The 26,132-nt window shown below is 45.3% G+C and overlaps 1 protein-coding gene across 1 annotated transcript in view; it reads right to left on the bottom strand.

The window, feature by feature from the left end:
- Window positions 1-26,132, bottom strand: part of SORCS3 (sortilin related VPS10 domain containing receptor 3) — a 355,271-nt gene that overhangs the window by 182,454 nt on the left and 146,685 nt on the right. Inside the window, exon 3 of the mRNA XM_025201218.1 lies at window positions 4,781-4,939. Within this exon, the coding sequence (XP_025057003.1) occupies window positions 4,781-4,939 (159 nt within the window). The remainder of the gene's footprint in view (window positions 1-4,780; window positions 4,940-26,132) is intronic.

Raw genomic sequence — 26,132 nt, 5'->3', positions numbered from 1 at the left:
ATTTTTTTTTTTTTTTTTTTTTTTAAAGGGAAAAGTCAAATGCTTTTGTTTCCCCCTTTTCCCTTCTCCATTTTCATGTTTGGTTTCAAAATAAGATTCCGGGGTTGAAATCTGCCCACATTTAACTGAAAAAGAGTTAAAAACCAAAAAAGGTGGGTCAGAAAACCTCATTTTAGTTGACCTAAAATGGCCCAGGCTTTTTTTGTAAGTTTGTTTATGTGTTTCCAGTTTCCCATTTTGCAAAAAAATGGAGAAAAAAAAATCTTGTGGGTCAAGCTCAAACACATTTTTAATTTTTTTTTTTTTTGTTCGGCCAGTGACCCAAAAAATCAATTATTCACACCCCTCCAGGGGTTGGTTTTAATTAGACTGAGCAGAAGGGCTTAGCTGGCTGAACTGCATTTTTTGATTCATCATTTTAATTAATTTGCAGGGTGGTCAGAGGATGTGTACAGCAGCTTGTTATTACTCCAAATGGAAAGGAAATAAATAAAATAAAATATTAATCTGAAGGGGTTTTGCCAATCAGGGCTGGAGCGGACTTTGCAGGCAGGTATATATGATTGCAGTCTTAAGAGGTTGGATTGAATCTCCCATACCAGCATCCACCGTTGGGGGTCAAATTATATCTATTTGGTTTGTTTTCCAATAGTCACTTAATGTATCTTTAAATCTACCATGATAGGCAATTGTTCCAGATAACTCTTGAAAGGTCAAATACACTTTTAGAGCACAAGGAGACGGCAAAGGATTAAGGATGCACGCCGAGAGAGTAGCTGCACCGATGTATCTACAGCGTGACAGCTGTTGCCTTCGTAGCTCCCTTGCTAAATTAGCCATAAGTATTAGCAGCAGGTCCTGGTGGGCAACTCTCTGAAGGTGCGGTGGATTAATTCAGGTCAGTCCCATACCCAAGGCAGGTGGCATATTTGAACCAGACAAACTATTTACTAATCCTATACCACACAGGGGTTGTCTAAGGTGGGAGAGAAAGGTGGCGTCCAGCCAGCGTTGCCCTACCTGTGGTAAAGGGCTGTGTGGGGACTTGCCTGGCTCCTTGGCTACCTTGCAAGGTAATGCAGCCTCTGGACTACTCGAACACGCACATACTGCTTTTAGTGGCTCTCTTGCAGTTCTGGGAGATACAGAATAGCTGTGATACCCATACGCCTGCCCATGCTCCTTAGCTCAGGGGTAGGAAAAGGGCTGAAGCTGAGCCCAGACACCACTCATAGACTGGTTGGGGAAGCCCATTGCCATATTCCTCTAAAGCAGGGGTGGGCAACATACCCATGTGGAAAATTAATATATATCTGCCCTTGGTTCCTGTCAAAAATTACAGGAACCAAGGGCAGTAGGACCCAGGATTTTCCCCCCTGCACTCAGCTTTTCCCTGGGCTCCTTTCTTGCTCCATCCCAGCATGGAGGAAAGTGGCTCCTTGCCTGCCCCGTGGCTGGTGCTCCCTGCTGCAGCTGCTCGCAGCCCATGCGGGGCTGTCTGGAGCAGGCACAGGCAGTCCCAGGCGAGCTGCGAGCGGCTGCAGCGTGGGGCACCAGGCATGGGGCAGGGAGAGTCTGCTTTTCCCGACCGTGCTCAGCACCACTTTGTAACCCAGCCCCACTGCCAGCCTGGGTCTCGCGCCAGCTCTGGGCTCGCCTGTCGGGGCTGCGCATGGCGACAGGACCTGCGGGCCCCGCCCCCGCTTGCCGCGCCAGGCAATGTTTGCCACTGTCGCCTCTGGGCTGTGCAGCGCACACTCCGGGTGGGCAGCAGCAGCCAACACTGCCCAGCGCAGCAAGCGGGGGGTCGCAGCTGCTGCCACCAACAAGCAAGCCTGGAGCCGGCACAGAGCCCAGGCTGGCAGCAGGGGCAGGTTACAAGCTGGTGCTGAGTGCAGGGAAAAGCAGTCCCTCGCTCACCCAGTGGCCAGCGCCCTGCACTGTAGCCACTTGCAGCCCATATGGGGCTGCCTGTGCCTGCTCCAGACAGCCCAGCATGGGCTGCAAGCACCTGCAGCAGGGAGCACCGGCCATGGGGCGCGAGAGGGGCCACTTTTCCCCCATGCTCAGCACCAGCTTCTTCTCTGCCGGAGAGCAAGGGGTCAGGGCTGCGTGCTGCCCCCTGCCTGTACCGCGGGGCTGGGGGGTACTGGGTGCGAGTTGGCATGGGAGCTAGCGGGAGCACAGGGCCCACACCAGTGTCCCAGGGCCAGTACCAGCGAGGCCCAGAGCAGGGTGGCAGGAGCACAGGGTCCCAGCTGGCAGGGGCTCTATGGAGCCAGGCCAGCTCCCCACTCTCCCTGCTGGTGCAGCCCAGCCCGGCTTCACAGACCCCTGCTGGCCTGTGCCCCGCTTTGGTCCCGAACGGTGCTGGCCCTGGGACATTGGTCCCAAGACATTGGGACACTGGTCCCAAGATGGTGACCAGGGGGCGGGGCACCTGTCAAGGGGTGGGGCTACCCATGTGGCCCTCGACAGACTGCCAAAACTAGGTAAGTGGCCCTTTGCCTGAAATAATTGCCTTCCCCTGCTCTAAAGGCTTTCTAACCTATTTTGAGGTCCCTTAAACATATTCGCATGGCATACATGCACCTTATAGCAATGCACAGTCGCCTTCTCATCTCAACCAAAACACCAGATGCTTCCCTACTATTACAGCGGTGCTTCGTTGGAGACGCACGCTCGACACATCACATTCAACGTATCCCACCTGCTTACCTCATCAGCCATCTCTTCCTTACCGAGCTGTCTTTGTACAAACACAAATGCCATTTAAAATCCTTACTTCTGGTTGAAAAGCAGCATCAAACCATTCAGCAACATCAAACGAATCTATTGGGTCTTTCACTCCAACTTCAAAATTTTCTGTTCAGCTGAACATCTGAGCTCGCAAACTATTTGACATTTGACTAAGTCTTTCATACAATAACCACTTAATACTGTGAAAGAGGTCTATTTACAATGGCTTTGCGCCTGCAAATGTCACTCAGGCATCATCTGAGGAGTTACGGCATAACACCTGGTGCCTGCCATTGCATTCTGTTAACAAGGGGATGGAAAGGTTATATCTGAGTTATTGTTTGAAGGTGCCGCTGTGGCAGATTATGTAACTTATTCAAGTGTGTCCTAAGTAACTGCTAGGGAAAGTGGAGTGAAAGGAAGGGACTAGAAAGAACTGATGCACAAATATTTAAGAAAGGGAGGCTGTCGAGTTGCTAACACCCTGGATTTAAGCAGTATTATTCCAGAAACACAAGAGCCCAAGAAGGAAAACTGACCAGCTTAGCAAAGCTCGAAACAGCTCCTTGAACTGCAAAAACAACCCAACTAAACCTGGGTCTTTAAAATGCTTTCATTTTTCACACTGCTTGGTTAGGCTACAAAGGCTTTCAAAATCCCCTGCTCTCCTCCCCAAAGTACGACTGAGCAGGGACTGCAAAAAAGTCTCTGCCTGTTATGACTTCAGGAAAGGTGTAGTGTTTTTGAGCAGAAAGGCTCTCTGCCCTACCCCACAACAACCAGCCTCCGCAAACTGAGCACGGGCTCCCAGGAGAGCTCAGCATCCGTTCCGACACCGACTCGATTTTCAGATGAGTTCAGTGCCTCACATCAAATCAGGCCCCGGCATCCCTTTCGTCTCTCTTGTCATCGCCATTCCTAAATGACCATAGGCAAAATGATGGCCCCAGTGACCTCTGTGCTCCCACACTGCTTCCAATGGGCGTATAAAAATCACAGGAAACAGAGCTGGAAGGGACTTTGGGAGGTCATCTAGTCCTCCAAGGCAGGATCAACTGTATTTAGGCCTGATAGATATTTATCTAACCTGTTCTTAAAACCCTCTAATACTAGAAAGTCCAAAACCTCACTGGGAATCTACTCCAGTGAGGGAACATTTGTATCCCAGCATCTAACCTAATTCCCCCCGGCTGCAGTTTAAGCCTGTTATTTCTTACCTGGTTAGCAGCAGACATGGGGTTCTTATGCATGTCCCGGTAGGCTGCTCCAACGCTCTGCAACGCTCCAACGCTCTGCTGGAGTCTGGTAATTACTGCGCTCCAGCAGACTCCAGCGTCACGTGTATCACTGCCCTGGCACTGCAACATGGCAGCAGGGGCACTTGAACTAAAGCTTGTTCGATGAGCTTTAGTTAAAGCGCCCCCGCCACCATTTGCCAGCACAGGGACGCTGATACACGTGATGTTCCAGCACTTGAATTAGCGCAGCTCTTGGAGCACATCTATAAGTGCCCACGGAGAATAGTTTATAAACTTCTTCTCTGCAGTCGCTTTTGACACATCTGAAGGCTATTTATCCTGTCTCCCCTCAGTCTTTTCTAAACTAAAAAAACCCAACTCTTTCTGTCTGACCACACAAGTCGTTTTTTCTAGACCTCTCGTTTTTGTTGCTGTCCTCTGGATTCTCTCCTTTTGGCCCACCACTTTTGAAGGGTGAAGCTCCAACCCCCATGGCACCCTAGCTGAGGCCTCCTCATTGCTACCCACGAGGATGGATCCAACCAGACACTTCTACTGGGAAAGCAACTGCTTGAAAAAGAAACCAACGTTTGCTCGGGTATAAAGCTCTGCAAGGCTACAGCAGCAAAAACCAGCCCATGGCACCAAACCAAATCTGGCTCAGAATAAACCTAGGAGGTAGATCTGCTGAGGTCAGTGGAGCTCACACCTTTACATTCCATATATACAGAGTATGTCTTTTCTGTCTTGGCAGCGTCCCTTGCATCAGACTCAGACAAAGTCACTTGAAATGAGTTGGTTACCTTTTGATCAAGACTGTAGGCCAGGACCCAGTCCTCCTGCTTGGGATGGAAGAGCAGGCTCTGGATGTAGAAATTCAACCTGTACTTCTGGTAGGTGGCCCCTTCGTCAGAGCTGATCAATATGCTGCTCTCAATCTCTGGGTCACTCAGGAGCATTATCTAAATAGGAACATTGAGAGAGAAAGAGAAACGGGGCAGAGTTCAGGGAAAAGTGAAAATATATGCAATTTAAAATATTTATATGAAAATGAACTGGCCAGCGAATATAGAAAGCATTGCTCTATGCTGAGATAGAACCAGACTTACTCAACAATTTATCCATGGCCTTATGCTTTCAGCAGTTAATGGAGATTCTCCAAATGTTTGCATTTGTCAAAAAAACCCAGCAATTTTTAATGAACGTGACTCTTTTGGTTTTGATCTAAAAGCCATTCTGGGTTGGAAAAAGCATATTACTGACAAAAAATGTTGATCAGCTCTAGTTTCTTAAACATATATAGTGTTTACAGATGACAGCTAGAAATGCAACGTGCTATAAAAGATTCACTGGGCATGTCTACACATGCATTTACACCGGCTTAAATGTATTGCGCAGTAAGTTACTTGCTCACTAAGCGAGAATAGGCTGGTGTCTAGATGTGCAGGCTTTAAAGTGCATTAACACTGTGGTCAGACTTGAGTCTAAAGTTTGTCCCAACTCAGTCCACACACACAGTGTTACTGCACACTAAGGTGTCTATATGTGTGTTACTGCGTGGTAACTAATCAGGCATCATGCAGGTATCAATTTTACACACAAGTTGGTATAAGTTGCCATATTTACTGCACAGTACAGGCATGCACATGTAGACACGCACCCATACTGCGCAGTAATTTTAGCTACTGTGCAGTAAATGTGCACGTGTAGACGCACCTACAGGTACCCATTGGGCATGAGCTGTATACTTGTCCTATGATCTCACTACTTAGGAGTAGTGTGATCTTTCTGAATTCATGTTGATAAAACTATTATACCATGTCACACAATTCATACACACACATACACCTACCTTGTACAAAACTGGAAATAATATTGTAAAATAAATCACTGAGCCAGAGGCATACATTTCATAACATGATTGTGTGGAGAAGCATGGACCTTTGATCATTTCCTCTCCGCCAGGCCCAGTCACCCATGTCTGTAGGACTATTTACACAACCCCAAATAGCCTCAAAAAGCCAAGAGGTTTTTTTTTTTTCCTGCTTGTTTCCAACCTGCTAGTAGAGTAATGTCTAAGAAGGACCACTTGCCTCCTAACACACCTACTCTCGAGATATGAATGGGCTGTATCCAGGGTTAAGGTCCAATATCATGCTACCTTGCAAGATGTTGAGAGAGAATCATTGGAAAATGAAGGCTTGCAAACTTAGCTACTTGGATGTGGACTTTAAAACTGAGGGGTGGGGTATACAAGCACACCTGTGTGTGTACGTGCACCTCTCTGTGTCCATGCATGAGTGTGTGCGCCTCAAATCACCACCTGATTCCCAGGGATTGTTCATGTAGCACTTAATGAAAACATTTTTGCCTGTTGAAGAAAATGAAACAGTTTGGTTTGCTCAGGTATGGAGATGCTTTCATGCTCCTGATTTTAATTAGAAAATAATACCAATACCAGAAAATAGGTTTATTTTATAATATCGGTTATAGAGTTCTATGTAAAAATTTACCAGGAATAATATTAGGAAAACCTTAACAGAGCTCACCATCTTATTAACATCTTGCGAAAAAGAAATCACATTAAAGCAAATGTCAATACAATAAAATATAGGCAAATAGTGGGAGCTAAACTAGAGATATGCTTATTCTAAACACAGCAGGGTATTGATACAGTAGCTGATTCAAATGAAAGACATTGGCTTTTCCAAAGGAAAATAAATGCAACAGTCACGTTTTCTCTGGAGAACTGAGGTTCAATGTAATTTTGTATTGTGAACTGTCTCTGATATACTTTGACCCAAAAAGTCTTAGAGAGGTAAACAACTACAAGGCAGTCATGAACATCAATTCATATAATCAACTACCATTTAAATAAACATATTCAGCCAAAAGGATAGAAAGACCCTTGGTGGATTAGTCCCCGATCCAGCAAAATATGTATGCAAACATTTAATTTTGAGCACCTGAGAAGACCCACTGAAATCATTAGATGGTATTTACTGTAGTACTGACGTGAAACGCATTAGTCTATTTGCATTGCACCGACCTGAAACAGATGCAAAAAGACAGCAGTCAGGATCCATTATTAAGATAGATAGATAGATAGATAGATAGATAGATAGATAGATCTGTTAGTTTTAATCAATCAATTTTATTTACCAAGGAGAGGTTCAGAGGGAGGAGTACTGTTTTTGCTTGTTTAAAGAAAAGAGATATTATTATCATTATTGGAAAAGATCCATTTTAAATGGCCTGAGCATGTGTCCTCCTTAGACACAGTACTGTACTGTGCACATCCTTTCACAGCATCCAATGAATGAGCTTCAGCTCATGAAAGCTTGTGCTGTATATTTGCAGCTTGTGCTATACATTTGTACAAGCTTTCATGAGACACACACATTTTGGGCGCTCTATAAAGTGCAAATTTACACTGCCTCCTACTTGACTTCAGACTAACCCGGCTAACTACATCTCTCATATGTCGTTGTTCAAGATGAAGGCGGAAGAGTGATGTTCACAGATGTCCCTCGTCAAGCTCAGGAGTTCAGACGGTACTCTCTCTCTCTCTCTCTCTCTCTTAATATCCACAGAAGACGATTCCACTTGTACACCCCCAAAAATCAACCCTATCCTAATGAAGCAGGAAGTAACAGTGGTTTCAGCGCTCAGCATTTCCACTACTGTCCTCAGCTGGCCAGCATGGGAAGATGCCTAGCAGAAGACAGAAATAAATAGAGCATAATGCTCAGGAGCAGATCACACTCTGAAATTTTGATTTTTCCTAATAAAATTAAACCATATGCCCAGTTTTGCTCCACACAAAAGCTCCCACCTTAGTCTCTCATTTTAATAGCATATATAACTGTAGGCTTTTTTTGTTCTTTTTGTGCCCAGCTACATGTATTTGCATTCAAGGTCTTTTGCCTATGTAAGAAAGAGCTCTCTGCATGCGCTAGTAGAATTTGCTAGCACATGCAGAATGGTAAGCAAGCGTCAGATTGAAAAATATTCCATGTGGATTTTCCATAGGCTTGGGAATAAAGAGATTTTCCACAATGATGCCAATAAAGGTTAGCAAGCTACTGATGCCATATATTAAATGTTCACTACTAGAACCAGACAGAGAGCTCAGGGCAGCCAGACGTGTGATGGGCCTGACATTTAAATAGGGTAGACAGGCAACAGACTCCACCACCATGTCCTTATTTCTAGTGATGGATGCCAATGGAGCCATTTATGAGACTAAGCACTGCAGAATGAGACCTGAAATGTAGGTGCAGCCGCACATCTAATTTGTACATACAATTACCACAATTGCATCTAGACTGGTATTATTTTAATGATACAAGAACAAAATAGCAACTGCTAGAAAACATTACACAACCGTGCATAGGCTGGATGCAGTCACACGGGCAGCTTCCCCCAGAAAATACCTCGACGAGCCAGAGAGATCAACATCAATCTTACCATTGCTATCAGTGGGTTTCACACAGGAAACACAAGTTGCAAAGAGCTAGGGAAAGAACTCTATGCACCCAAAAGAGACCACCCACGGCTCACATACGATTGCGGTTCCTTCAGTTCCCAGCTATTTCTATGCATCAATGAACTCTGGGATCCCACTGAAGACTGACTCATGGCCTGTGTATTCATTCATCTTTTCCATGAACTTTGGCACCCCTACAAAGAATCCTATCCAATCTATGCCATACATGACTCTAGCTCTTCTGGACACCAATAGTACCTAGGTTTGCCCATTTGGAAAACAATTAAACTAAACGCTTTCCACTCGACTGCAAGGGAAAATCATTCCAGCTCTTGTTTGGGCCCAGATAAAAGGCAAGACGGTTACAAATGTTAATACAGCTCAAAGTCAATGAAGCCATTTTACAAGGAAGACTTCAGGAGAGCATAGTGGCTCAGTACTAAGTTGTAAACCATGCCTACAACAAGTGATGATGGGTCTACGCTCATTAGCAGGGTCTAAAGCTTCAAAACAGCATCTTCGTTGGGTCCGATTAACTAGAGGAAGATAAGATCATATGCACTACATGTGCACTGGTCCCATTCCCAGTGAAAGCGATAAAAAATGCTCTAGGTGACTTCAATAGCATTTGGACAGGATCCCAAATCCCCATGCTCTATATGCTCATGGTCCATCAAAAGACTCCCAAGATGAGAACTACAAAAATAGATCCTCCAACCAACTCTTCTACTCAGGGGCTGCCCAGTACTACTGGCCTATCCAGAGCTCCTTGGGTCAATGGCCATTACAGTCAGACCTTACTGTAAGAGGTGGGAGACGAGAGGAGACATGCTTATACCAGGTGGTGCACCAAACACCACTTCCTACAGGGGCTGCCAAATCAAATAAATAAGGCAACAAAGCTGGGAACACAAAGGAGTAACTTTAGCAGGAAAGCAGGGGAAAAGGAAGCTGCAAGGGGAACTGCCAACAGCTGGTCTTATACCTCTGGCTGCTACTGCTTCTGCAAAAAATGATTTCATCCCTCCTATCCAAAAGGGCAGGGGTCACACCCAGGCATCACCTTAGGATCTTTTCGTCACAGCCCATGCTTCCATGCAAGGGGACTCGAGCAGAATCACTTGGAAGGACCAGGAGGCTGAATAATGGTAGCTAGTAGTAGCCACTCCATGTTTTTTTTTACAAGCTAGCGCTGGTTTCATTTTATTTTGCTGTCAGGGAGAGAGGGGGAGATAGGAAGGAGAACACAAGTGGGTGGTTTGGGGGCTGATTTTATTATTGTTTATCTTTTTTCCACTAGAGGGGGGAGAAAAAAAAACCCTTTTTGGTCGGGGAAATAGTAGCTCATTTGTCAAAGGACTGAAACTGCCATTTCTCATTACGGGGCCCCGGCAAAGGATCCACCCCAATTGTGATTTAGATTAATCGCTTTTCATTAAGAGCCAATAAACAAACTCCAGTCCGAATGAGCTTCTCTGCCAGCACCCCATGTTGCCATTTATAATTGCCATAAGGAACAGCAAAGGAGCACCAGAGAGTTGTCAAATATAATTTATAGGTTTTTAAGATCTAATCATTTTCTATAATATTAAATTAAATGGCAGCCTTTATTAAAAAGGAAATTACATTTCACCTTGCTGCTTTCTAGACATATATATATGTATATGCCTGTATGCATGCACGTGTGTGTGTGTATACACACGCGCACGCACACATGCATGCATATAGGCATATACATATATGTATATACACACACATGCATGCATATACATCTATAATATAATATAATATATATATATACACACATATGCACGCACACACACGTCTGTGTGTGTGTGTGTGTGTGTGTGTGTGTGTGTACACACATACGTATACATATATACATAATGTTTGTATACATACCTATATGTATGTATATATTTGCTTTCTGTAGCTTTTAAAGGGAATCGGGGCTTGATTATTGCTGTGAGAGGGAGGAGAGAGGGGAGTCCTTGAAAGTGTTCTTGAGCAAAGAAACACTCCCCAGCATGAGTTTCCAACTGAGGCTTGAGCCCCAGCTACAAAATTCACGTGTGAATGAAAGGCAAAACTGATCTAGCAGCCTGGGCTACAAATCTGAACTGAACCTGAGGGAGGCTAAGGCAACAAGTAGAGCAGTGACTGATACAGTCGGTGTCTCCTACTTACAGCATTATCACTTATATGACCAGTTCAAGCTCTGGTGTAATTCAAGGCCATGCACAGCACGCGCCACCCCCATGCAGAGATTTAAGGCAATGTATAGGATGCAGTGCCAGGCCTTGACCCCGAGTGATTTTGGCCCATGCAATCCATTCAGTGAGCCTGGAGGACATTCAAGTACTAACTGCTTAGGGCTTTCTGGACAACAATGGTTGTTTGCAACCCCAAGGAGCTCTTGAATAAAGGCAGAGATGGGAGGAGCAGTGATTTTGAATGCAGAGCATCTATCTGCATGAACAGCAGATAAGACAGACCCAAGCTCTCCAGGAAGGAACTACAGGATGGGGAGCCAATCTAGGGTCCCGTGTTGCTATCTGAGAGCAGTCCTAGACTAAAATTTCATGGACTGAGACTTTCAGAGTCAATCACAAAACATGCACACAACTTCCACTGCAATTAACAGGAGTCTTATGGCCAGATCACTGCTCAGCTCCAAGAGTTTGATGCCTGGGGCCATAATGAAATGTTAAAGGCCATGGCACGGCCTGGAACGGAAAGGCATTGCACCTCTACAGCAATGGACAGCGGCATTTGCCTTGTGAAGGACAGGAGTAGGAGGAACGCTTCCCTCGGCTGAGCGGGCAAGCACTAAATACTGCGCCGGGTACAAGGAGGGAACCTGCCGTCCTTCTCACTATGTGCTGGGAAGCATGGAGGAGTCGCATCCCCTAGCAGCTTATTTGAAATATTTGCTGCTGATTGATGGTGCTAATGCAATAATACCCCTGGGCAGGACTGAATTGAGGAGGACCTTGGGATCAAGAAAGCATGAGCCATTGACACTTGAGCTAAAAGCCTTCTCCTGTTCAGTTAGGGGCAAACAGGAGTCTCATCAAGCCCTTTCCAATGTCTAACAGCCGAAGCAGGACAAGACAGCTCATTGTAAGACCTGAGATTCCCCTACAACGTGCATTCAGGGTCCACTTTTGCTCCCACAGCTTTCTACAGCATAGGATGAAGCCCTCAGCGTGCACAGAAATGCTGGATTGTGATTCTCTCTCACCGGCCTTGCACACCCACCTAGGACCAGGCACAACCCAGCCCCATACATCTCTCGAATTGCCCGACCTGTGTCACCAACATCAGAATTGAAAGCTTTATCACCGCTCGCCGTCTGTGGCACTATTGTCTCAATACAATACGCTAAGATCTGCTTTGCACGCAGATGAATCTTTGATTAAAATACGTTTTGACAGAAATTGAAACAACCTGCCATATAAAGGCATTTTTATTAATATCAGGTTTCATCGAGCCCTTTTTATTTTATTTTTTCCAGCCAAACATAAATTTTGATTGTAATTTACTAGAGCGTATCTCTTTAAATCAGAAGTTTTATAGGTACAATATCTTCAGTACCGGCACCGCGGAGTTACATTAGCAGGAAGCATCCCAGTAAATGAATAAAGATGACAGGTTCAAAATAAATGCCTTTTCTTCCCAGAAATAAATAGATGGTATTAAACTATTATTTATTGGCTTCTGATATTCCTGCTCACTCTTAATACACTTTTCATAACTGGGTCTAGCTCAAAATTCACAGCCCCCCCACCCTTTACATTTTCCTATGTAAAGAGTTATTGGAAACAACAAAAAAATCCACCTTCAAAACCATTCAAAACTGATGCTACTGTGTCGCTAATGGAGAACCTGGTTATTTGGTATAATACCAGTAACTTCATCAACTATAAATGTATTGCCATGCAATGCCTGAAGAGGGGTGTTTGTGCCCGAATGCTTGCAAAGAACTTTTTTCCAACTTTTTACTTGGTCTACTAAATGATATTGCATCTACCCAAATAGCCTTGCCAGCCTATGCCCTTAGACCAACACAGCTACAACCAACAACCTTGCCATGTTTTTGTAATTCAGACTGAGCTTCTGCCATTAAAAACTGTCAACCTGGTATCAGAGGGCCCTGGATTTATTGTATTAAATGTGCTTCGTGGGTGGAAAGACGTTTTCTGCTATGTGATAGACCTTCCCGCACAAAGTCACACTGGGATCTTTGTAAAACTCATTGCAATTTTCCCTGTGGAAAGTTTTCAGCCTGGAAAAAAATGCTTGCATCTGCTCTGAAGATATGGGCAATCCCAACTGAGACTGATTCTGTACAATCCTAAAAACGTACAGAAGAGCACAGTGCCAGAAGGGGCCAACGCAGTCAGAGTCCATTCCCTGAGATAGCTCCATTGCAGCAATTTGGTTGTCAAAAAAAAACAAACCAACCCAAAACCCAACCTAAATCACATTTTCGTGTCAAAATATCGATTCCAACCAATGATTCTTGTTTTGTTTTGACTTCAAATGTCACTTAATCTTTTTAAAACCAAAATGACATTTTACATCACGCCGAAACAAAAATCATCTGTCAAAATGTCAGTCCAACCCCAAACATTTGTAGCTAAACAGTTCTGAAACATCCTGTGGGAACACTAACGTGCTCCTGCTGGACAGTTTTAAATGAAAGTTTTACCATTTGCAATTTCTCCGTGGAAAACTTTGGGTTTTCCAACCAGCTTCTGTTCTTTCTTTTTCTACCATCATCACCTGCTTCTAAAGGTCCTGCAGGCTAAATTATGTCTTCAATTATTCCCATTCAACTTCACCATCTTCATCTCAGATGCGACTTCTGTAGCCTTGCTGTCTTTGTACAGATATAACTAATTGCAACTGAGGCCTTGCCTGAACAAAGGAACACTTCTAGTTAACTTAATTAAATGGGGCAAACCCTTCTGCAGATGCACAGATCAATTAACCTGGACTTGTAAATCCAACTGCGGAAACCACAGTGATATTAATTAGCTTTAAATCTAATTAAGAGGCTGCACAAAAGAGTTGCACTGGGTTAAAGGCATACTTTTGCTGAGGCTGGTGTAACTTAGCCCAGCTACGTGGAAAATGAACGAGGACATGCATTGCTCCGTCGCTGTTTGGCTCCTGCAGGCCTCATAGGAGAATAGAGCAGTCAAAGCTTAATTCCTAAAGTCAACAGATATGGCTCTGAATACAGGGGGAAGTATTTCCACCACATCCTAAAGTCAAAGCAGGACCATTTGCTGTTGGTCAAATGGTGCTGTTCATCCACAGGTGAAGGAAAGGATCAGTATAGGCTTCCCCCATCACCCTCGCATTGCATGTTGACTGTGGCTCTGCAGGCGAGAAGGGAATCCAGTTTCTCCATCCGCTCAGTCCTCCTGGATGATGACAACCACAGGGATTTGGACACCTGTTCTCTAGGATGCAGACAGGAGCTTTCATAGGAGGTCAATCAGAGAGGACAGCCATCAGAGAAAAACTCAGCTATTAGCCATGGCTGGATTCCCAGCAGTAACCTAGCCCGGGGGTGGGGAAGCCTGCAAGTATCCTAATTTGGGGTCTTCTCCATTTTTCAAAGCCCAATATCTTCCTTGAAGTGAAGACAAGGACTTCCCCCCGAGACTTGAGGGCATCAATCTCCTAGTACAGAACTGCTGAGATTCCCTGCCAAGCTAATACGTCTGGACCTAATTCATTCCAACTTCTTGTAACTTTACTTCTTATTGCTTGAAAATTAACATTAATAACCAATTTAATTAATGAATATAGCCCTGGATTACCGTCTCTCAGAACCATAATGCCGTAATCTTAAAGGATGAAGTGCACTGCACTCACTTTATAAGGGTTTATGAAGCATGTGTTATAAAAGTACCTCAACCATAAGGCTTTTTATACCTTGGCACTCACTTCAATACAATCCCATAAAATCCAAGCAATTTTTAAGTGTTAAAGGTGACTTTCACTACTGTATTTATTATTGGATAATGAAAAATGAGACAGACGCCCTCAGAAATTGAGCGATAAGATACAGCGCAACCATTTTGTGAAGATTTAGCAATTCGAACTACACTACGGGTGCTGTGAAGAAGGAATCAAAGAGCCCGCTTAACCCTTTTTGGGCCAACACATCAACCTCTCCTCAGAATTTCCTTTCCATTAAGCCTTTTTTTTTTTAATTATTATTACAAATTTGCTAATAAACCAGTAAACCCTGCAGGTCAGCTCCCAGACTACTGCACCAGGCAGCACAGTTTGGGGAGGACGTGAGAAGCCAACAGCGGTGAAAGAACAGGTGCAAGTCATCCCCGACCAACCCGACTGCCTTCTATGATGAGATGCCTGGCTCTGTGGATGCGGGGAAAGCAGTGGACATGATATAGCTTGACTTCAGCAAAGTTTTTGATACAGTCTCCCATTGTATTCTTGCAAGCAAGCTGAGAAACTATGGGTTGGATGAATGGACTGTAGGGTGGACAGAAAGCTGGCTGGATTGTCAGGCTCAACGAGTAGTGATCAGTGGCTCGAGGTCTAGTTGGCAGCTGTATCAAAAGGAGTGCACCAGGGGTTGCTCCTGGGTCCTGTTTTGTCCAATGTCTTCATTAACTATCTGAAAGATGGGATGAAGGACTGCCCAGCCAGCCAGCCCCCAGCCTGCACCGGTGCATGGGATTGCTCCGTCCTCAGTGCAGGACTTTGCACTTGTCCTTGTTGAACCTCATGAGATTTCTTTTGGCCCAGTCCTCTAATTTGTCGAGGTCACTCTGAATCCTAGCCCTACCCTCCAGCGTATCTACTACTGCTCCCAGGTTGGTGTCATCCGCAAACTTGCTGAGGGTGCGCTGCATCCCATCTTCCAGATCGTTAATGAAGATATTGAACAAAACCGGCTCCAAGACCAACCCCTGGGGCACTACTTGATACCGGCTGCCAACTAAACATCGAGCCATTGATTACTACCCTCTGAGCCTGACAGTCCAGCCAGCTTTCTATTCACTTTACAGTCCATTCACCCAACCCAGACTTCCTAAACTTGCTTGCAAGAATGCTGTGGGAGGCAGTATCAAATCCTTGCTAAAGTCAGGGTATATCGTATCCACTGCTTTCCCTCCATGCACAGAGCCAGTTATCTCATCGTAGAAGGCAATCAGGTTGGCCAAGCCTGACTTGCCCCTGGTGAATCCACAATGACTGTTCCTGATCACTTCTCCTCCAAGTGCTTAGAAATGGATTCCTTGAGGACCTGCTCCATGATATTTCCGGGGACTGAGGTGAGGCTGTAATCCCTGGATCCTCCTTCCCTTTCTTGGGCACTATATTTGCCCTTTTCCAATCATCCAGGACCTCACCCAAAAACCACAAGTTTTCAAAGATGATGGCCAGCAGCTCTGCCAACTCCCTCAGCACCCTCGGATGCATTGCACGTGGCCCCATTGACTTGTACACGTCCAGCTTTTCTAAATAGTTTCCTATTGCTCATGTACAGTCACCGACTCACTCAATTGGCTCTGCCTGACCTTGGGATTTTAGGTCTGCTAGCACCAACCTTCCTCAGATACCCTGAAAAAAACCTCCCGCACCCCGCTCTAACTTCACCAAGATACACTGCTGTCTGGTGCTGCTGCCCTGAGCATTTGCTGCCCCTTCAAGGGCTGGTGCCATGTTCAGATACGACCGCAAATAAATTCACACCAAAGAAACATCCCATATACAGCAGCGAGCTAGAGGTACAGAGAAAGGCCTAAATATTTTTGTGCTGTCAACTAGTCAATTATTTTCTGGAAACCTGCAAAGATACCCAGTCTGAGCTCATACCAGCTGAAAGCATCGCTGCTTAAAACGTCAAGATGATGCTGACGGAAGACGTTCTGGGGAGCACCGCACAACTCTCCAGAACACGTGCTCAATTTAAGTTGACGCTAAAGTTAAGTTATAACAAGTGCTCAATTTAAGTTAAATCTTAGCATGGCCAAAGGAGCTGGTATCTGCCCCAAATAAGACCCGAGGGAGAGCTACGGGTCAGGCCTGAATAGATGATAGGGATGGGATCTAGAGAATCACAGAATTTAAAGCCAGAGGAAAGTGTTAGATCAGAGCTGTCCAGCTAGTAGCTGGTGAGGGGTTCATTTGAGGCCCCAGGCTCCCACCTGGCCACCGCTCCCCCCACTGCGGCTGCAGCAGGAAATGGGGTTTCTGAACTTTCTCTTCTTTCCTCCAGCTTTCCCGTCCTCTCCCTGGCCCAGGGATAGCAAAGCACAATGCAGCCCCCCATGCCGGGGCAGCCAGTGCCATGGTGCAAATAGGGGAGCCCCTAGCCACGGAGAAGAGCGGGGAAGCCACCCGCACGCATGGGGCCACTGAGAAGTCGGGCAGCCCTGCCACACCTAATCCATACTGAGCTCTTTATCCCAGGGCATGCATTCTCCATCCACTATCTCCTGTACCGAACCAGGAGCTTGTTCTTGGCTTAAGGAGATTCACCTGCATCAAAAGATGGACCAACTTGTTCCTACCCACGGTCATGTGTTGCAGTGGTCCAGGACTAACGACAGCAAGCTCTCATGAGATCTCAGCTCCAAGTGGCAGACATCTTACACAATCAGAGATCGTCCAGATTGGGCTGAAATCCGAAAGACATCACTATGTTCCAAAAAAATAACATATACTACCCAAAGCTAAAGAAAAGTTCCTGGTCTTGACCCATACTGCGGCCCAGCATGCACCGCCAGACTTGAAAATTCAAATTCAAACCCACTCCTGAGCTCTGGAGTTGCAAGATGTCAGCTTTAACTCCTGTCTTCCCATAATTCCCATAACCTGTAAAGAATTGCACTCGTGGGGCATATCCCCACGAGCAAGAACGTGCGTTACCCCGGGGGACAAACAGCAGCAGCACAATATGGGCCTCTCTGGAGCCCCGGGTGTGGTAGGGGAGGTTAGGTCCAGCCCCCTCCAGGGGCTGCAGCCACAGCAATCCAGTAGCATGGAGCCTGGCCGGCAGGCTCCGATTTCCAGCAGCACATGCTGCCGCCACGTGCACCACCCAGCCTTTTTAAGGCATGGTTTTTTGATACCAGGAGATCTGCATCACACCAAATCCTCACCACCACCACCACCCCGTGCTGCAAATGAGCGATGTGGAGAACCCCTGCACTGGTCTGCGGCACCGCATACCGCACATCCACACTCATCTGGAGGGCAGAACAGGGGCTAATTTGACTCCCTTAATTTGACTCTTCAGTGCTCAGCACTTGATGGTAATGCTCCACACCTGCCGGCAACACTGCTTTGACAGACTGATTGTGCTCTCACCAGTGAGCAGCTAAGTTCTCCCCAACACTGGGAGGAGAAGGGCTGCAGCCCAAAACAGAGAGGCTCTCTCTCTACGAAAAGAACAGTTCTTGGCTGGCAGGACAAGGGTGTCACTGGGATTTGTCTGGATGTAGCCAATAACTGGTGCCTAGAAACCTGTTATGCAACGTTGAAGTCCAGCACAGTAAGGATATGCTTCTGGTCATTTTTGGTGTGACACTGCATTGCTTTCTGCCTCAGTTTCCCCATCTGTGAAATGGGATTTACGATACTCCCTTTCTCCTACCCTTTTCCTGCCTCGTTTTAGTAAGCTCTCTGGGGCAGGGATGACTTCAGGGTCGGCTGTGTTTGCAGTCCACGCGAACATACATCTTGCAGTGTAGCTTGAAGATCAGCACACCTGGATAAGGAAGCTGAGACATAGGAGGTTCAGGGGCTTACGTAAAAAGAGAAACCAGGTGATCCAGGTTCTTCACACAACCCCGAACCCCACACCGGATCTAATCTGCATAACTATAAGCACTGCGGGGCGGGGGGAAAGGATAGTCAAAGTAGACGGACAATAAACTAGAAACGCTCGGCAGTGGTTTGCTGCGAGGCAGGCTGGAACAACATGTCTCCCTGCTTTCTCTTGTCTTTTTGGCACCGGACACATGTACTTTTCGTTTTTAATTACAAGGCACAGCAAGCATTTGCTTGTTAAATTTCAGGTGCCAGTGGGGATGGAAGGCATCCAAGAAGCATGTATCTGACCTGGCAAAGAGTGACTGATTGGCACCAGGGATGTGCTGGGTTGTGAAACCTTGTCCCTGCTAGCAGCATCCCAGCCCTGGCTCACACCTGTTCAAAGGATGCAACTGTGACCAAAAAATGAACAATCCCCAGGAGGTTGTTTCCTCGTGGGCTCCTCTCCTCACCCATCTTAGTAACTGGATTGTTACTGGGTCTTTAGGAACGACAATGCTTCTCGTTCACTCAGCTCGCTGCAGTCACGGCCTAGGCAGTTTGTACATAGTGAGCGGTTATACCTAGGGGCCAACTTAAAACCACGGTTTTGCAATTTTTGAGAAAACTGTGAAAAGCAGTGGTTTCCGCAATAACTGCAAAAAAAAAAATGTTTCCCACAATTGAGTGCAAAATTGCCTGAAAAAAAATAAAAGGTGACCAAAATACAACGAAAGCGCAGCAATCCCTGCAGCCACAGAGCACATGGTTTGGGAGAGAGCTACTGAGAGGCTGAGCCAGGGACGTAGACTCAGTGAAGGCTTCAATCAGGAAAGCAAAAGGGTTTATAATGATAATATTAGTTACAATTCATCTTGCATATAAATATACATTCGCATTTTAATTTAGATTTAATTTTAATACTTAGATTTATAATGATGCAGTCATTTATTTGCTATTTGGTGGTATTGATATGGTGCTTGCAGTTTAATATATTTTGTGATATTTTTGCTATTTAATCATGTCACGGTTTGTGCACCTCATCCGATTAGCAGCAAGGGGCGGGGCGGCCCGGGCCTCTCAGCCAATCAGCGGTGGGGAAGAGGGGGTTCTCCACAAAAAGATCACAAAATTGGCTCCATGCACCGCGAATGGCTCGCAAAAATCCCTTTGTCTCGTCGTGATTTAGGTAGGTCCCTAACAAGTTATATCTAGGGATCCTGGTTTCTCCGATTAAAAAAAAAAATCCCCAATTTTTGGTTATCACCAATAGAACGATCTTGACACACTTAAAAAAAAATGTGTATTAGGCAGCTAAAATAAAGTAACCCCAAATCCACATTTTTCCATGATTTAAATGAAACACCATTACATATATACGCTACTATGAAACTATATATCTACAAGATATAGATAAAGATACATATATAGATATAGATATATAGTGGTGTTTCATTTAAATCATGGAAAACTGTGGTGTGGATTTGGGGTTCCTTTTTTTTTAACCAAAAATTGGGGACTATTTTAAAATCAGAGAAAACCGGGGTCCCTGGTTCATCCGACCAGACCTATTTGGAAACTGCTGTACTGGCTGCTGGAGATGGCCCATGGTTGTTGTAGTATAAATCAGCAGTCCCTTCCCTGTCCGCTCGGTTCACCCCAGGATTTAAAGAGAAACCCAGGGTCCTAACACATTACATTTAAGATGCAATTAACAGGTTAATTGTGTTTTAAATAGTAACCCAGCCAATGTGAACATGGTCAATTTAAGACATGATAACGGAGTAAAAAAAGAGACAAAGTTATTGCACGCATCATTCCATGTAAGGTGGAATAACTTTGTGGCTCATTTGCACCATGCTTTAAATTGAACGTGTGGTTACGCATGCCCTGGGACTTGTCAAAACACTGTGTGGCACCCAGTTGGCAGCAAGTGACTTTGTAGGTCCTGGCACACGGGGAGCCAGGGATCAGGCTGCAGCAGCAGGTCCCTGTGCCCTTCATCTGGGGTTTCGATAAACCCCTGATGATTGACTAAGACCAGGACTGGTTTGGTTTCCAGCCCCAGTTGACAATCAGATGATGGCAGGCACCCCAGTTTCATCTTCCTGGTGCAAGAGGAGCTCAGGCAAGTAAAGTGCACCTGCAATCTAATCTCCAGTCCCAAAGCCATGCATTTTACCATGCACGTGTGACATGGCAGGAGGCGCGACTGCTGGGACTGATCACATCCTTTTCGAGGGGAGTATCTGTCAAGGACCGTATATAATGAAATCTAAAGCAGCAAATGTTAGTTTTGAAGGAGTGTGAGGGCCACAGGATGTCCTCATGTTCAGCAGTCCCCCTTTCCTTTTCTTTCTCAAACTTGGTTTGAGGAATGAGCTAGGAGGAGATGGGCCTCCTTCGAGCAGGGGGTTGGACTGGGTGACCTTCTGAGGTCCCTTCCAACCCCAATTTCCTCTGATCCTGTGATTCAAGTTCAGTTTCCCCTCAACCATAAAATACCCAATAAATGAAAATCCCCTCCGAGTTCAGATGGAGAGTCTGAATGGACGTGCCGACAGGGGAGCCTCGAGAGGTTTGGAGACTCCAATTGAACGAACAACCCCAAATCCTAAATGACCTGACTCTCTAGGCTGGAAGTGTCATGGGAATATCCTCCTTCTCATGGGCTTAGCAGTACTTCTCTGCCAGCCTGGGAATACAACTATTACAGTCTACATGACGGCATCCTGCTTCTTCTAGTCCTCGCTGTACTAGATAAAACAGCGAACAGGGAAAAACAGACAGATGCATCTGAAAGACAAGTCATTCAAACCTTGGAGATACAAGATGCAACTGCGGGGCAAAGTCTGGTTCTCTAACCTGGGCTACAATTTGCAAAGAGATTTGTACAGGGACTTGCTTCCTCCTACCCAGAATCCACTCCTAACCAACAGGAACAACTGGTAAAATAGCAGACCGAGTAGAAAATCCAGATTGAGCTAAAATAGATCTTTCTTTTGATTTTTCTCTTCTGTACCGAATTGCTGAGATAATTCTTTGTGGTGACACCTAGGAGTTGTGGCTCATGCTTCCTTTGTGCTCAGCATTGCAAAAACATGCTGAGGTTGCCCAGAAGTGTTATTCTACTGACATCTCCCCAGGCCCCAGCTTAGGAGCTGAACCCTTTCAAAACACTGTCATCCAACCTGCTCTTTTCGTTGCAAGAAGCTCAGAGTCACTGAATGGATCTCCTTCCCCTGCCCTGCAGATGACAGGTTTTCCCTTATGCAAGCAGGGAGATGCCCAGGACCAGCTAACCTCAGTGAATTGGGACGCACTTTTAGCCAGGGAGTGCTACTGAAACGAGAGCACGTCCTGATGAGAAAAAGAAATGTCTGAAGTTTTTAAGCTGTGGTTTGCTTTGCTTTGGAGACTGCTGCTTTGGCACAGCCCAGCCGCTGGATTCCTTTGCAATGCTTTTGCAGTGACATCTAGGTACCTTCATTGTTCTAGCATTGTAAACCTGTTTTTTCCACGCGGCGTATCGCCAGCCTTCTCAAATGGCAGAAAGTAGCACTGTTCCCACATGACGCATAAGAAAATAGGTAGCATTCAGAGTTGGTAATTATATATTATTTTAGTAAATGCACATATATGCTGTTCTCCATGGAACTAGAAAGCAATTTTGGTTGTTGCAGTAACTTACCACGTTAGCAGAAATGATTACAAAAAATAATGCCATGAGGTAAGGAAAAGCTGCAAGCGCTTGGATTTCAAGGAAAAGAAGGTACATTGAGAGCATCATTAATATCATCGTACTTGGGGGATTATGGGCCTATCTCAGGAGAATGCTTCTGCATGTGAATCACTTTACCTGTGCTAGTGGCTCCCTTGAAGCCAGCAAAGCTTCCTGCAAGAGTGACTCGTGTGCAAGTGTTCATAGGACGGGACCAATTCACAGCAGGGCATTTCAATCAAAGATCTTACGGTTTTCCACATTTACTTCAAAACCACAAAAATTGCATTAGGGATCAACCCTGAGGCTATTAAACCAGAATAATTTTATAAGCTATTTTGGCTGTTTCTTTCCTGGGCTATTAAACCAGACTATCTATCCTCGGTGCTTGGACAGCTCCAATTACTTGAGCAAATCACAGGGCCCCGATGGATTTTACCTTCACAGGACCCTATGCCATTTGGAGGTGCCAATCCAAAGAGGGACCTGAAACCCAGAGAGGCACCAGGCTAAATCCACTAAAGCATTCAAGCATTGCAATGCCCAATGCTGCAGAGCCTCATTGTGTTTCTGCTACCAGAACAGAAGCTACAGCCCTGAGTTAGGTGCCAAGGTTTAGTCCCTGAAAAGCGAGGCTCAGTAAAGCTGGTGTGCTGGCTTTCAAATCACAGGTGTCTAACTGTAGCCAGTACCGTATTTAATACACCAAAATCTGGCTGTACTGTGTGTGGTTGAAGGAAAGAGAAGCCAGTTAGTGTTTAGGGTACAGGGTTGGAAGTAATGCCCTATTCCCAACCCTGACTCTTCTGCCCTGGGCAAGTCGTTTAACTTCCTCTCCGTCTCTTTAGCCCCTGATCATAGCAGCATCTTGGAGACCCATACACTGGGGGAAGAGGCTTTTTTCCCCTCCCTAAGAGGTCTCACAAACATAGGCGAAGCCTGCAGAGCTGTAAACACAAGTTTGTGGAGCTGTCATTACCTTTTTAGTCTTCTCCGAATCCCCTGCTCTTCTTTTCTCATCGCTCCTCCGTGTTTCTCATTCATCCTCCCAACTCCTACCACTTTGGCTCCTACGTCAGGTTTGCTGTCCCTTTCCGGCTGCTTGTCAGCATCACATCGGATGGTAAGGATGTCGGAGATGGGAGCCAAAACGCCGTCAGATGAGTTTTTCGTCACCCAGGGGACAACCCAACCTGCTACAGCAGACAACGACTGCAGGGCTGGGAAAGCCATCTCAAGTGGCAGCACCCATCCCTCTCTGACAGGGAACTACGCTAAAGCTGGCATTGCCGCTGATTCGACAGTTTGCAAGAAAATTGTAACCGTGTTTCCCTTTGCTGCCTCAGCACGTCGATCCCAAAAGTGTCTCTCATCCTCTGAATCCAATAACGTCTGTCTGTGTACAAAGGAGCCAGGCATCCCAAGATGGATAGCACCGATACGGACGAGCTCTGACGAGTGCCAAAAGAAACAACACAGGTCCTTATATCCTGGAAAGGGGCTCTGAGCTCGAAGAGAAATTGCAGAACAAGTTATAAGGAGACTGTCTCCAGTACAATCCTTCCAGGTACTTCATGAAGCCAGAGGCAGATCCAGAAGGGTAGGGGGAGAGGTGCAGCGCTACATTTGCACCCCTCTTTGATTCCCGCTCCACCCAAACTTTAAAACCAGCTGCCTGAGAGGGGCGGTAGCATTTCTAGTCATAGTGTCGAGAGTCCCTTGACTCCATGGCTCTGATTCCTGGTAATCTCTCTCTACCCCGCAGATGTGAATGACCCTCTTGCTTTTTTAATAGCCTTGATGGTCCACTATTCAAACGGACTTTTCTTCTGCATTTTTAGCTGTGTGTTGGCCATTCCTGGGAACGTCTCTTGACGTTGAATAGTAGAAATGACACTATCAAGATGCTCAAGAAGGCTGGATTTTGTTTTAAGAATCTGAACGAGAGATGTACATTTACCTATACTGACGACGGGGCTAAAGTTATGGTATCCTGTGGCAATTTTTTGCCTTGCTTGTTGTGTTTTTTAAACTTTATATATACGCTAGCAATGTACTGCACATTCCAACAGTTATATTTTGGGTTTTTTTTGCTTTGATCCTAAACTGAAGGATATAGCACTAGCCCCTGACCATACTAGTCAAACTTCTAGTTTCTTTTTAACTGAAGAAAAATATGTGTTGTGTTATATGTGATGATTTGCCATGCCATCTGCACCCTGCTTTTCAATATTGTAGATCTGACCATGCAAGAGGCCCAGTGGATTCTGGGAGAACACCCTTTTTACCACGAATGAGTTAAGAACACATGAAATGTCAGACAAGGTCAGACCACAGGCCCATCAAACTCAGTGTCCTATATCGCACAATGACAGAGTGAATACTAAAGGTATCTAATGCAGGGTCTGTCCAGACTGATCTGTTCCCCTGCCTCTGTCAGCGGGGCAGGGGCTTAGGAAGACCTACTTTGGAGGCTGAAGCCCTAGCTGCCTGTACCCCTACCTGGGGTGGTAGCCGCAGCTGCACCTTAAGCAGAGAACACAGGATATAGGAGGGGAATAGCATAGGCTGAAATGCAGAGACATGTTAACCATGAATACAATACTATCGGTAACAATAGGATCATCATGGCTCTTGGAGACTCCAGCTGAGGTCGCGGGCCCATTGTTTTAAGCTCTGTCCATGCAAATAGTAAAAACATTCCCTGCTCCAAACTACTGCCAGGTTAAATGGTGAAGACCCACAAACTATTGCCTCCATCTTTCAGGCTGGAAATGAGCAGATGAAGTGACGTGCTCGAAGTGACCAAAAGCACTGGTGGGTGAAAGATCGGGAAACTGAACTCCCGTCTCTCAATTGTCGGCATCGAGTGTTCGCCTGCAAGGCAAACCTCCCTGCTTGGTGCTGCAGGTTTTTGCTACGCTTAGAGGGTTGAAGTACTTCCTTGGGACCATCAACCAAGAATGCCTGTGTTTCAGGAAAGCTGGAAGTGCTCAGTATTAATAATGCTGCATTTTTTTGTATTACTCTGGTACTGCTGAGAAAGAATTCAAAGAAAAAGTTTTGGCTTTAAAAAAAAAAAAAATAATAATAATAATAATGGTCCCTTAGTATATTCATTCTGGTCTCCAGAGATCGAGGCACAAAAGTGCTCCTACTTCCTAAGGATCCACTTTGCCCTTCTAAGAGCTGTTCTCCTCTTCTATTATTTTTCCTTCTTTTTTAATAACAGAACCTGCTGACTCGTTATTATTGATTGATTATTCTGCTGACTGTGAAGCACCATTTCCCTCTGCGTTAATTCAAAGCTACCTCATTTTTCATACTTCATAAATTAATATATTATTTGAGCCGAAACAGTAAAGGAGAAAGCTGCGTTTCAGGGTAGGGAGGGAAGCGGGGCAGGAAAGAAATCCTCCAGGCCTACCCTGTACAAGGAATCTCAAGTTGTGTCCATCCCCACTGATAGACCAGGTGATAAATCACAGCTAGTGCGTCCAAAGTAATACTCAGCAACATCCTGGCATTGTCATTGTAACCAAAATAGGACAACGGTACACTTCAGGTACTACAACCCTGGCCTCTCCAAGTCACAAAAGTGAGAGACTAGTTGGTGAAAAATTGCTTCTCTTTTTACTGCTTGCCTAGATCAGAAGCAGCTGCCTCCGCAGGTGGATCTAAGCTTTTGAAAAGGGGGGTGCAGATCATGTAGTGCATCATTAGATATAATATGACACATTTTTCTCCACTTAAGGAGAAACTAGAAGCTTTACTAACATGCAAGGGGCCTAGGGCTACATTATTCAATTTAAGATCAAAGCAAAAATAAGTATAACTTTATTGGACTGTTTATTAATTTGCAAGATTATATAGTACGTTTAAAAAACACAACAATTTAGGCAAAGCATAGTCAAAGGATATTGTGTTATTAGTCCTCTAGCCTGCATAGTTAAATGTACATCTCTTATTCAGATTTATAAAACCAAATTTAGTCTTCTTGGACACCTTGACAATGCCTCCAATACTTCACTGTCAGTTATTTCTATACCTGACTTAACAGAACTGCACCAGAGCTAAGGTTTTTAGGTACAGCTAAACACAGTCTGCGGGACTGTTATAAAGAAGAGAAACCATC

Source organism: Alligator sinensis, unplaced genomic scaffold, assembly GCF_000455745.1.
Source record: "Alligator sinensis unplaced genomic scaffold, ASM45574v1 scaffold61_1, whole genome shotgun sequence".
Taxonomy (NCBI): Eukaryota; Metazoa; Chordata; order Crocodylia; family Alligatoridae; genus Alligator; species Alligator sinensis.
This window is presented reverse-complemented; position numbering and strand designations above follow the sequence as displayed.